The 14,249-nt window shown below is 43.9% G+C and overlaps 1 protein-coding gene across 1 annotated transcript; it reads right to left on the bottom strand.

The window, feature by feature from the left end:
* Positions 1-1,199: 1,199 nt before the first annotated feature.
* LOC126260410 (putative defense protein) lies at positions 1,200-12,428 on the bottom strand. Its single transcript, XM_049957736.1, has 6 exons — positions 12,394-12,428; positions 10,909-11,111; positions 8,880-9,010; positions 5,496-5,584; positions 2,138-2,204; positions 1,200-1,616 (listed from the first exon to the last, which is right to left on the bottom strand). The coding sequence occupies exons 1-6, from the start codon at positions 12,426-12,428 to the stop codon at positions 1,581-1,583; spliced, it is 561 nt and encodes a 186-aa protein (XP_049813693.1). The 3' UTR covers positions 1,200-1,580.
* Between the last annotated feature and the right edge of the window lie 1,821 nt (positions 12,429-14,249).

Raw genomic sequence — 14,249 nt, 5'->3', positions numbered from 1 at the left:
CCGCTCACGCCCCAACATCGTGCAGCCCGCCTCCAGTGGCGTCGCGACAGGCGTGAATGGAGGGACGAATGGAGACGTGTCGTCTTCAGCGATGAGAGTCGCTTCTGCCTTGGTGCCAATGATGGTCGTATGCGTGTTTGGCGCCGTGCAGGTGAGCGCCACAATCAGGACTGCATACGTCCGAGGCACACAGGGCCAACACCCGGCATCATGGTGTGGGGAGCGATCTCCTACACTGGCCGTACACCACTGGTGATCGTCGAGGGGACACTGAATAGTGCACGGTACATCCAAACCGTCATCGAACCCATCGTTCTACCATTCCTAGACCGGCAAGGGAACTTGCTGTTCCAACAGGACAATGCACGTCCACATGTATCCCGTGCCACCCAACGTGCTCTAGAAGGTGTAAGTCAACTACCCTGGCCAGCAAGATCTCCGGATCTGTCCCCCATTGAGCATGTTTGGGACTGGATGAAGCGTCGTCTCACGCGGTCTGCACGTCCAGCACGAACGCTGGTCCAACTGAGGCGCCAGGTGGAAATGGCATGGCAAGCCGTTCCACAGGACTACATCCAGCATCTCTACGATCGTCTCCATGGGAGAATAGCAGCCTGCATTGCTGCGAAAGGTGGATATACACTGTACTAGTGCCGACATTGTGCATGCTCTGTTGCCTGTGTCTATGTGCCTGTGGTTCTGTCAGTGTGATCATGTGATGTATCTGACCCCAGGAATGTGTCAATAAAGTTTCCCCTTCCTGGGACAATGAATTCACGGTGTTCTTATTTCAATTTCCAGGAGTGTATTTGCACCACAACTTTTTCAGGTCTATCTGTCTAAGCTGGAGAAAGTGTGTAATATTCAAATTCTGACCCTTTACTGTAAGATAGTTACAGTAAGACGACGTTTCTTTTGGGTATTCTCATGATCGCTAGTCCAATGGCTATCCAAAACACTTGTCCCTACCATTCTATCACCAATAGAATCCGATGGATAAGCCCTGGAAAATCTCCGCTTTTATGCGTGGCGTTTTGGAACATGCGTACCTATTCCACAAAACTGTATTCTGCTTCTTTTTTTTTCCGCCAACAAGAGACAGCTAACACCGGTGTCCGTACTGTTAGAAAAACCATGTGAGGTGGTGAGCTGTGTGATGGGCTCCAATAACAAATAAATAACTTAGCTTAAGGGTATGAGAATACAGTTGTTTTATTTTTTAAAAAAGCATCAGTTACATTCTTGATGGGGAGAGGATCTGAGGCAGACGTCCCTCTCATATCTTCGTCTTCAGATCAAGTTCTCCGGAACACAAAGCAGACTGTCTGACCACCCTTGTACTTTCCAGGTGTGAGAGGCAAGAAGTTTTCCTGTCGTGTCTCGGTGTTATCTTTGAACTTCTTCAAGCTTAGGACATAGAGTGGTCTCATAACTTTAATCTAAATATTACAGTTACGTACTGCATTAGCTTATTATTACCAACACTAACAATCATATTGTTATTTAATTTTTAATGTGTTGACTTCGAAAGAATGTGTTTACACGACACTCTCGTCACTCTCACAATGCATTTCCGATCTTCATGCAGCAATGATGTGGGAACCCTTCTGCACCGTCTGTAAAGAATTTAAAAAAAAAATCAAGTCACAGTACTGAAATTAAATACTAAGCCAAATAAGTAGATAAATTTACGCTGTATGACATCCTGCACTTTCAACAAAGAAGTTCCAAAACTTTTTTGTTCTCAGAAATGACTAGAAAGAAACGACAATAATACACTGAACGTGAACTCACTATGTATGTCCTCGTGCTTTCGTAGCCGATGTCATTGCCTCGGGCTTTCGTAGCTGATGTCATTCAAGGTTAAATATTCTAGAATGATAATTAAGTTATCTTCCATTCCTTCTACACGATCCACCTTCTAATAAGGTTCTGAAGAAGTTCTCAGCAGAGGGGTCGAACCATCGATCGTGTAGAGGAAATTCAAGATGACTTGACCTGACATGCTAGAATATTTAACCTTCAGTGAGAAACTTATTTTGTTGTATCTCTAAACTACCTAATACAAACAATGGAAATAAAATAACTTAAATACGTAGTACTTTAAAAGTAACTTACTGACAAGCGGTGTACTTACCCCGACCGTGACAGTTTCTGACTCGACGCCGACCCAGAACTCGGGGAAGGTCTTCACGAAAGACGCTCTGCAACAGAAGTGAGTCAGCGTTAGAAACCAGTCCGTTAGTCGTGTTGTGGTGATGTGCTGTTGGCTTTGCTACACACACCAGGAGCACGAAAAGCAGTCAACAGAATGCACTGCCTCAGAAGTATTGCTTCTCTTTTACATTGCATATATCGGTGTGACGGAAGTAGAGCTACTTACTTTCCACTCGTAAGTGTACTAAGCCCGTTTAGTTAAGAAATAACAAACGTGTATTATATTTGTCAATATGTTAAGTATTATCTGCATACATATTTCCTGATGAACCTGTAAGACTTCTGACAAGCTTCCATTCAACTTTGAACTATTAACATGTTCGAAAGTATGATAAAAAGTTTAAAAACTAAGTGAATTGACCGTTTCATTCTGATTTGACACAGCGCATGGAATTTAAGTTAAATTTTATCTTTATTTAGAGAATAGCGTGAGTCTGAACTATTAACGTCGTTACTTCATTTCTTAATTACAAACTGATTAGTTCGCAGCGTAATACATCATATGAGATATCCTCGACGTCTGCATAACAGGCTTTTTAAAATCACAGATATCGTAAAGGAAATTATTTGAAACAGAGAAGTGGCTCTGAGAAACATGAAATAGAATGTTGCTGCCACAGTATACACTTGAAAATTAACAAAAAAAAAAAAAAAAAGTACAGATGTTCAGAGGAAAATCATAGCAGATATTCAGCGTTTTAGCTGAAGAAGATGGACGAAGCCGTAGATAGTGATCCATCACAAAATTCACTAAAAATGGAGGCAGTATAGGAAGCCGAAATCATGTGCACTCTTTTGGGACTGACACACCTCGAACTGTTTCGTCGACTTAATAACACATGAAAAAAAAAAGGAATCGTAAAATTATATGGTGGACTCTCACTAAAGACAGGATTTTTTTTTCAGTTTTGTACTGTATTATCTACTACCTTCTTGGCTTTATGAGCATGTCCAATGAGGTGGTTTATCCAGAAAGTAAGGTAAAATCTTAATCAGAATTAATTGTTTAGCATGAAGAACGACTTGGAGAGCTATCTCTGAGTGGTGCGTGAAAGAAATGGTGATCCTGAGTCCCCTATTGTGGTCTACAAACAGACTGAAAGCAATTGTGGGGCTGTATCGGTCTGTTGGAGGTCACTACACAGCGAACACTTTTGAAAAGTAGGAAACTACAGGGAAAAAGGAAACGGAAGAGCAGCTTGTAGAACGTTACACCCGCCAGGACTGCGTAAAAGACAGCAGCTAGGGAATCGACGTTGAGATATACACTCCTGGAAATGGAAAAAAGAACACATTGACACCGGTGTGTCAGACCCACCATACTTGCTCCGGACACTGCGAGAGGGCTGTACAAGCAATGATCACACGCACGGCACAGCGGACACACCAGGAACCGCGGTGTTGGCCGTCGAATGGCGCTAGCTGCGCAGCATTTGTGCACCGCCGCCGTCAGTGTCAGCCAGTTTGCCGTGGCATACGGAGCTCCATCGCAGTCTTTAACACTGGTAGCATGCCGCGACAGCGTGGACGTGAACCGTATGTGCAGTTGACGGACTTTGAGCGAGGGCGTATAGTGGGCATGCGGGAGGCCGGGTGGACGTACCGCCGAATTGCTCAACACGTGGGGCGTGAGGTCTCCACAGTACATCGATGTTGTCGCCAGTGGTCGGCGGAAGGTGCACGTGCCCGTCGACCTGGGACCGGACCGCAGCGACGCACGGATGCACGCCAAGACAGTAGGATCCTACACAGTGCCGTAGGGGACCGCACCGCCACTTCCCAGCAAATTAGGGACACTGTTGCTCCTGGGGTATCGGCGAGGACCATTCGCAACCGTCTCCATGAAGCTGGGCTACGGTCCCGCACACCGTTAGGCCGTCTTCCGCTCACGCCCCAACATCGTGCAGCCCACCTCCAGTGGTGTCGCGACAGGCGTGAATGGAGGGACGAATGGAGACGTGTCGTCTTCAGCGATGAGAGTCGCTTCTGCCTTGGTGCCAATGATGGTCGTATGCGTGTTTGGCGCCGTGCAGGTGAGCGCCACAATCAGGACTGCATACGTCCGAGGCACACAGGGCCAACACCCGGCATCATGGTGTGGGGAGCGATCTCCTACACTGGCCGTACACCACTGGTGATCGTCGAGGGGACACTGAATAGTGCACGGTACATCCAAACCGTCATCGAACCCATCGTTCTACCATTCCTAGACCGGTAAGGGAACTTGCTGTTCCAACAGGACAATGCACGTCCGCATGTATCCCGTGCCACCCAACGTGCTCTAGAAGGTGTAAGTCAACTACCCTGGCCAGCAAGATCTCCGGATCTGTCCCCCATTGAGCATGTTTGGGACTGGATGAAGCGTCGTCTCACGCGGTCTGCACGTCCAGCACGAACGCTGGTCCAACTGAGGCGCCAGGTGGAAATGGCATGGCAAGCCGTTCCACAGGACTACATCCAGCATCTCTACGATCGTCTCCATGGGAGAATAGCAGCCTGCATTGCTGCGAAAGGTGGATATACACTGTACTAGTGCCGACATTGTGCATGCTCTGTTGCCTGTGTCTATGTGCCTGTGGTTCTGTCAGTGTGATCATGTGATGTATCTGACCCCAGGAATGTGTCAATAAAGTTTCCCCTTCCTGGGACAATGAATTCACGGTGTTCTTATTTCAATTTCCAGGAGTGTATTTTTTAAATCGGCAACGGAAAACAGATTCTGTGGTCCATTGTTAAAAGAAGCAGAGAAATGCGGTAAGAAATTCCTGGACATCGGCCAGAGGAAGGCCACGAAAATCCTCAGCTGTGCCAGCATTCGACAAGAACCTAGAAACGAGAATCTCCACGAGGACTCTCAGATTAAAGACGGCTGTCAAGGTTTATGCGGTGACAGCAGTAACAACGCTAAACAATAAACGGGAAATGTGGGGAACAAAGAACTTTACATTTGTCAATGAGGTTTCTTGCGGCTACTGTACTACCTACCGTTCCAGAAAGCGTTTATTCGCTGCACTATAGAGACAGTAATAACGGTAGTTAGTCCACCATGAAACTTTGCTGCATATCTGAACTAATTTGCCTTGGACCTCGGTGAGGGACAGATTTCAAATTCATTTACTTATTATTATTATTATTTAGTAAAGAAGTAGAATTTTAGGGAAACGTTTTGAGAGTAAACAGTAAGTTCATAATAATCCCAGTTCATCTACGTCGCAAGAAGTATTTAAGGGGGCGGCGTATTCAGTTCAGTCGCATCTGTAGTATACTGAAAGTCTCACCTGAAAACGATGACGTCGTTAATGTCTGGCGCCACCCACTCGACATCCAGTTCCTCAGTGTCTTCACTCGAAACGTATTCCAAGGCGTTCTGAAAGCAAACAATCACCTAATTAAGCATACTCACAAATTATATAAAAGGTGGCAGTGTTTCTCGCCACCGTATATGTCTGACGTATTGAACGAATCTAAATCATTGTTCTTAAATTCTGCAGTTATTGACGGAGCGATCATAAATTTTCACTGATAACTGAGCTAGTGAAAGTGATATCACATAATGGTCTTCGTTCTTCAAAAAGAGAATTTTGTGTCTCACGGCCAAACTTTCAGGAAACATTCCTCACACACAAATAAAGAAAAGATGTTATGTGGACATGTGTCCGGAAACGCTTAATTTCCATGTTAGAGCTCATTTTAGTTTCGTCAGTATGTAGTGTACTTCCTCGATTCACCGCCAGTTGGCCCAATTGAAGGAAGGTAATGTTGACTTCGGTGCTTGTGTTGACATGCGACTCATTGCTCTACAGTACTAGCATCAAGCACATCAGTACGTAGCATCAACCGGTTAGTGTTCATCACGAACGTGGTTTTGCAGTCAGTGCAATGTTTACAAATGCGGAGTTGGCAGATGCCCATTTGATGTATGAATAAGCACGGGGCAATAGCCGTGGCGCGGTACGTTTGTATCGAGACATATTTCCAGAACGAAGGTGCCCCGACAGGAAGACGTTCGAAGCAATTGGTCGGCGTCTTAGGGAGCACGGTACATTCCAGCCTATGACTCGCGACTGGGGAAGACCTAGAACGACGAGGACACCTACAATGGACGAGGCAATTCTTCGTGCAGTTGACGATAACCCTAATGTCAGCGTCAGAGAAGTTGCTGCTGTACAAGGTAACGTTGACCACGTCACTGTATGGAGAGTGCTACGGGAGAACCAGTTGTTTCGGTACCATGTACAGCGTGTGCAGGCACTATCAGCAGCTGATTGGCCTCCACGGGTACACTTCTGCGAATGGTTCATCCAACAACCTGTCAATCCTCATTTCAGTGCAAATGTTCTCTTTACGGATGAGGCTTCATTGCAACGTGATCAAATTGTAAATTTTCACAATCAACATGTGTGGGTTGACGAGAATACGCACGCAATTGTGCAATCACGTCATCAACACAGATTTTCTGTGAACGTTTGGGCAGGCATTGTTGGTGATGTCATGATTGGGCCCCATGTTCTTCCACCTACGCTCAATGGAGCACGTTATCATGATTTTATACGGGATACTCTACCTGTGCTGCTAGAACATGTGCCTTTACAAGTACGACACAACATGTGGTTCATGCACGATGGAGCTCCTGCACATTTCAGTCGAAGTGTTCGTACGCTTCTCAACAACAGATTCGGTGACCGATGGATTGGTAGAGGCGGACCAATTCCATGGCCTCCACGCTCTCCTGACCTCAACCCCTTTGACTTTCATTTATGGGGGTATTTGAAAGCTCTTGTCTACACAACCCCGGTACCAAATGTAGAGACTCTTTGTGCTCGTATTGTGACGGCTGTGATACAATACGCCATTCTCCAGGGCTGCATCAGAGCATCAGGGATTCCATGCGACGGAGGGTGGATGCATGTATCGTCGCTAACGGAGGACATTTTGAACATTTCCTGTAACAAAGTGTTTGAAGTCACGCTGGTACGTTCTGTTGCTGTGTGTTTCCATTCCATGATTAATGTGGTTTGAAGAGAAGTTATAAAATGAGCTCTAACATGGAAAGTAAGCGTATTCGGACACATGTTCACATAAAATATTTTCTTTCTTTGTGTGTGAGGAATGTTTCCTGAAAGTTTGGCCGTACCTTTTTGTAACACCCTGTATTTACTAAGAAATATTTGTTTGCACATAATTCAGTATAAATTCATGCTGTTACGTAATAAATATTTATGTACAACTTGTGGAAAATAACTCAAAATATTTAAGATTAATTATTTCCGTTTCTGAAGCACAGATGGTATAAGTGTTGAATTTGTAGATTGCTGAAAAAATATTGCTGTTTTACTATGTATGTCTGTAATATCCAACAGACGTATTCTCATTTTTACAAACAGCTCTGTTGCACCGTGCCGGCCGCGGTGGTCTCGCGGTTCTAGGCGCGCAGTCCGGAACCGTGCGACTGCTACGGTCGCAGGTTCGAATCCTGCCTCGGGCATGGATGTCTGTGATGTCCTTAGGTTAGTTAGGTTTAAGTAGTTCTAAGTTCTAGGGGACTGATGACCACAGCAGTTGACTCCCATAGTGCTCAGAGCAATTTGAACCATTTTTGTTGCACCGTGATCTAGTTCTACGCTTAGTTTGTATTTTACACTGAAGTTACGGTTTCACATTGGATCAGGTGAAAGCACCACTAATCTGTCTCTCGCCCTCAAGTAGCGTGGATCTTGTATCGTCATAGATGTGAAGTTACAACCAGATTCGAAGTTCTTGCTCTGCCATTACTATAACAGATTTGCTATAGTAATATCATTGATATCACAAGTTTCAACCTCATTTTAAACACGTTTGGTGTTCTACGAACCAAACTAAATCTTGCTTAGTATGTGGAAAAAATAAATTATCATGTATGTTCTTTAAAGGCAAATTCATTGGCGTAGAACCTTGTCAAGTAATAATTATGTGAATCAGGAGCCTAACTAAATTCTTTCAGCTTCCACAGAACTGCAAGAATTTCTATTGTACAGCCACGTGAGCATGATGCGTGTCACATTCGCCTGATAGTTAATGAAGCGTATTTCTTATTTGGTCTCATGAGGCTGTACAGACACCGTTGTGTGCATTTCCATACCAGGAAATTACTTGGAATCGACCTCGAGAAAAACTTTATTTAATTAAATAGTTAATAATTTATAATTAGAATGTCAGAGAGAATTTTTCACTAAGATAGCACTGTCTTGAGGGCGAGAACGGGGCGGGAGGAGGCAGCGCATGTTCTACTCAGTAAGCAAATAAGTAAGTAAGCAAGAGTGTATGAAAACTTACGTAGACACTAAAGGGCGTCTCACGCACCGTTTTAAGGCATCGATATCTCACTGATTTCCCTCCATTCCCCCAGAAAACCACAAAGGTGAAGTCCCCCAATCGCGAAGGACGGAGAAATTGCGTAAATGATAACGATAACTCCGCCAAGACTAGAGGACCCGTCTTGCGGGCAAGCATACATATATATAATGTGTGTGTATGTGTGTGTGTGTGTGTGTGTGTGTGTGTGTGTGTGTGTGTGTGTGAGTGAGTGAGTGTAGCTACATGTCACAAATTTCACAAGAAACGGGAAATACGTTATTCTAAACGCAACGGTCACGTAAACTGGAGAGGCAGCCACGACTACTCACGCTTGTTCCGGGCGCGCAGTCGTCCAGAGCGACGCCGGCCACGTCGCTGGCGAGGAACTGCCCCACCGGCTGGTCCCCTTGGCGGGCCTGCACGTACACTCCCCGGAACGTCGTGTTGCCCGAGAAGTGCACTGCAACAACAGCATCAGTACTACAATACTGATAGCGCACCACCAGCTAAGGTACATCTATGGTCGCAAGTGTTAATGGAGCTGTATAAAGAAGTCATATGACAGGCATTTTAATCGATGATGATCATTAACAGTCTCAGCACTTGACAAGAGAACAGACTTGTCCAGAAAAATTGTATGTCACGATCCACGATGCAGTTCAAAAGGCCAAATCCCATCAGCATCCAAGAGCACGCTTTATTAGGCATATTATTTTGCCAGCTATGCTATTGAAACCTGTACTAGTCACGGAAGAGATAGTAGGAGGCACCAGACTGCAAAGATGAAGTTTCAAAGTTAGATCCAGAACGAAACGAATCCGCCACGAAACACAAGAGCGTCATCTCCAGTGTGATGGCATAAAAATAATCAAGGTTTTGACATATCAAGAGAGTGGATCACGCAAGAACAGCGAAAAATAGGCTTAAGACGGAATTTGAAGACTTGTAGAGATCGGCACGGAAAGCGGTGGATAATTCAAGTGAAACAGAATCTGGAAGGAGGAGGAGTGCAGTGATACCAAGTACGTGTGCACGAAGGAAAGCGACTTGTAGCACACCGAAGTAGCTGGAGATTCTAGATGGATGGCGATGATGATGATACAACTTAAAACGCCACGACTGCGTTACTTGTCTCTTGTTAGTGCATGTGTACTAATATCTCGATGATATATGTATGGTTGTATTTTTTCTAGTACAGCAGGTAGCTTGCGAAGTACAACTAACAGGCTGGTAGATCAATTAAACTGGAAGAGAACATAGGTATCACGAGTTAGTATACTGATAATTTGCAGCCAATCTAGCTGTCACGGAGTGGCCGAGCGGTTCTAGGCGCTTCAGTCTGGAACCGCGCAACCGCTGCGGTCGCAGGTTCGAATCCTGCCTCGTGCATGGATATGTGTGATGTCCTTAGGTTGGTTAGGTTTAAGTAGTTCTAAGTTCTAGGGGACTGATGACCTCAGAAGTTAAGTCCTATAGTGCTCAGAGCTATTTAGCCAATCTAGCTGTCATTTCAGACACGCCAAATTGCGAGATTCAGTTTGAAATGTAGCTAAAAAAATAAAAGAACTGACTGTGAATTCTACTCTTATTTCCACTACGACAGATTTTCTTCGTCCTTTGGCACGGAGTTTGCTTTTCCACACTAGTAGCCTAAACAGAATCATCATGAAATTATATGATCACATGCGATTAACATAATGGTAAGTTCTCACACAATGAATACACAGGAGGAGAGAGAGTAACATTGTGCTGGGTCGCACGATAGGCACGTATGCGTGTGTGTGTGTGTGTGTGTGTGTGTGTGTGTGTGTGTGTGTATGTTAAGGGATATTTTGTAGTTATAGTTCTTTAACCCCTCTCTTGTTTATTATATTTATCTCCAACAATTTTAGTATGAGGGTTACAATCCACTTTAAGATAACGTAACTCTTCGTGCAGCAGGCTGGGAAGTCGTTTCATCTCTAAAAACAACATTCCCAGCGCTTCACTATCTTGTTCAAACCAAACTTGAATAGATGACGACTTGTTACCGCTGAGAAGAAAAATCCGATGTCCTCTTAGAACACAGGTTTTTCAGGGCGAAAGTAACTACTGATGGCAGTTGACATATGAAAGCTGTATTCTCCTATGCATATAGGGAACTCTGTCAAAAAATAACTCCCTCCGTTGATTTCAGTGCTTAACCACAGTAAAATAGCATGATAGATCATGTGGTATTTACTGGATTGTTAGTCATCAGTCACTACATCCAACATGTGCTAGGGAAAAAAATTACTTGAGCTAGCACGTGTTTTTCCCACAGTGCCTGACCCACAGTGTGAATATGGCATAGTTACTCCACAGAGACGGTGCGCTCACCTGTGATGGTCTGTCCCGCGGTCACGGCGGTGGTGGACACGGAGATGGTGTAGGGCGCCGGCTCCTCGCTGGGCTGGTTGTCCCCGTGGATGGGCGCCATGTCTTCACACGCGATGGGCGGCACGTGGTTGCGGTCTGAGGGCGGCGCTCCAGCCGCCAGGGGGGCCAGCAGCGCCACACAGAACAACACCAACAACTGCATCCTGGACACACACACACAACACACCGGCTTCACTCTCAATAAATACACAACCTGCCATACATGACTATAGCAACAGCAAATTATTTATGAAAATCCCCTTTCAATGTGTCATATGAGAGAGTTTAGTCATAAAGGACATGGTTCAGTTCAGAATGCTCAGTAGTGGGTCACGAAAGCGAAAGATTCCTCTTGCCTGTCTTTTTCAAGCTCGCGTTTCCTTTGTGCTAAAGCGCTTTTTTCCGTGGAAGACATTTTACAGGACATTTTCACTTTGTAAATAACTTAAACATGACCACAGGAGTAAGTAAACTTGGTAGTTTGTATCTTGAGTCTAATATCCACGAGAAGTATGAGTTGGCTTCAACTAGTTAAACCTGATGCCGCAGTGGCGCTAAATCCCCCATTACAGTGCCCCCCCCCCCCCCATGTGATACTTTTCCTTTAACGATTTAGAACTCGATGGAACCTCAAGCATATAATCAGTCCCAGTTTTTTGATTCGGCTTTCCCAAGATCCGTATTGATATGAGTGCTCCAGAATCTCTGTTCCAACAAAGTGCCTCTCTACACCCAAGATATACGTAATTTCAAAAATTAAGCATTACTTTCCTCTTAAAATGGCTCTTATTTTCAAGGATTGATCTCTTGTCAAGAACATTTCCCATATTATCCCTCAGATTTTATTTTGAAATTTTATATCTTCTATTCTATTGTTGCAGGCATAGTAACGTATTTTACAGATTAGGTCGCATAGCTGTTTTTTCTTTCTTTCTTTTTTTTCCTTAGTGAAGTCACTACCCATGCATTACCCCTTACATTTCCTCATGAGATCAGTATGAATGAACAAAAACCTGTTTCTGAAACTTCGTTCAGTATTATCACCGCCACTGTTGCACTGTTAGCTATACTGTCGAAAGTGCCCCCAAGGATAAATCTTCAATGGAACGTGAGGTCAAAGTGTCCTTTTGTTTCTCTTTTAGAAGATTCTAGTTAAAACTTACGAAAAATAGCTTTTAATTTTATTGATATTTTCAAGTCCTACTCCTGACAGACCCGTAGCTATTGTGGAGATTGATACCATTGGTACAAATATTACTTAAGATGTTAAATTTCAATTAACTTTGCAAAAATGACTGCAGAGAATATTGCAAGGGGCTAACTAGAGACTTCCCCATCGTGTGAAATATATGTGAAGTTAGCAGCCGCGACTACTGACCTGTTAGAGTGAAAGTCGTGAGCTGGTCGTCTCGTCGGAGGTTGCAGACGGTATGCAGCACAGCTCACCTAAGCGCCGCCTTAAATACCGCCTGCTGGGCCATCCCGCGCCACACGCCACTCAACTCGATCGCCGCTACTTCACGCCGATTCACTGTTGCATAGATAACGTCTCGACATCGGTATTCATCACTCATGAGGCACGTGCTCACCACGACCTAGAAGTAAGATTTTCTCATATAACCATTTCTTCTGAGTACGTGGTTATCAGTGACGACACAGGCAGTTTTAATTTAGGGGATATCCATAGTTCATATCTTCGTTAGAGGCGAAAGAGAAAACACTTACACATTTAACTATCACGATGACAGAGCAAGGACACAAATAAATGATACTGCGCTACAAACGGAAGTCACACCTCGTTGACGAGGGCGTGGAGAAAGGATTTTATCCACCACTTTTTGAATAAGGATTACTCTATTACCTTCGTCACAATCACAACACCTCTTCAAAGGGTTCAATCTTTCTACGTTATGTTGATGAACACAATAACGTGAAGATAATGGTATAAATGCTTTTCTAATTTGTTAGTAACTGTCTTAATTTTACTCTTCAATGTGAAACATCCTAATGTGTCCTGAGCCGCCACTTTGCCTCACATTTCTGTGATGATGTGTTGATATAGCTTTGTATTACCCTTAACACACTCTTTTATGAGTTCATGGGAATGCAGTATAATCACAATATTCACATTAGAGCTGTAATAATCAGATCTTCTGTAAACTACGAGAATAAAAGGAAGAAAAAACGAAAATCTGGACTACCGTTTCATGAAATGCAGCCATCTGGTAGTCTATTTCTATTCTGGTTTACATAAGTGTTAACATACGGAGAACACGACAGGTAGCATACAATAGGATCAATAGTCTTCAAACTGGGTGTGAGGATCTTGTATCTTTCCACATTGCAGATATTTATTATTTTTTAGCATTTTTTATTAAACTGATTCTTTAGTGACATGAGATGGTCATGTAAGCACAGCTGATTAGACTATGTTCAGTGCCAAGGTATAATCTTTCCTTGCCATTGGTATATTGTACACTATCGTCGTTGTTCACTAGACGCCAGATTTGAGTGCATTACATTTGGTCAACAGCATTCATGAGATGTGGCCAGGATGATATGAGCAGGAGCCTGTACCAGTTTCAGGACAAAGGGCCAGTTGCTATCCTTACGTGAACAATCCAGCCACTTGGGCTACCATTCTTATGTAAACAAACCAGTGAAATTTATGACCCCTATCTAAACACACTCCTCACTTGCCCCCTTAATTTTGTTCACACTAGTGTTCTTTAAAGGCCAAATGTTTTAGCCTAATCTAATTTATGACATTGCACTATCATTTTGTACACCGTAATTCGTAGCACAAAATTACTGCCAGGTAGTCCACTTGCGCTCTAATGTTTATACAAGTCTAATTTATGATAAAATGTTTTTAGTCTAATCATAATTATTATAGTTTCTGACCTCCCCCACTCCTGTAGTGTGTCTCTATTGCTGTCCCATCACCATAACTCTTCAGGATACCCAGATGGACTTTGCTTTCATGCTCTGTACCCCAGGTGCTCAACATTAGCAGCAAATTCAGGTGTTATTTCCAATTTCATTTTTCACAATTTGCTGCAGACTATTGTGCCAAATAGCATATTCCCTGCCGATTCCCTGCTAACAGTCATTGGATCTCGACCAACGCTAGCAGCAATGCCGCGATACGATAAACCGCAATCGCGATAGGTTACAATCCTACCTTATCAAAGTCGGAAACGTGATGGTACTCATTTCTCCTCCTTACACGAGGCATCACAACAACGTTTCACCAGGTAACGCCGGTGAACTGCTGTTTGTGTATGAGAAATCGGTTGGAA

This window comes from Schistocerca nitens, chromosome 5 (genome assembly GCF_023898315.1).
Source record: "Schistocerca nitens isolate TAMUIC-IGC-003100 chromosome 5, iqSchNite1.1, whole genome shotgun sequence".
NCBI lineage: Eukaryota > Metazoa > Arthropoda > Insecta > Orthoptera > Acrididae > Schistocerca > Schistocerca nitens.
This window is presented reverse-complemented; position numbering and strand designations above follow the sequence as displayed.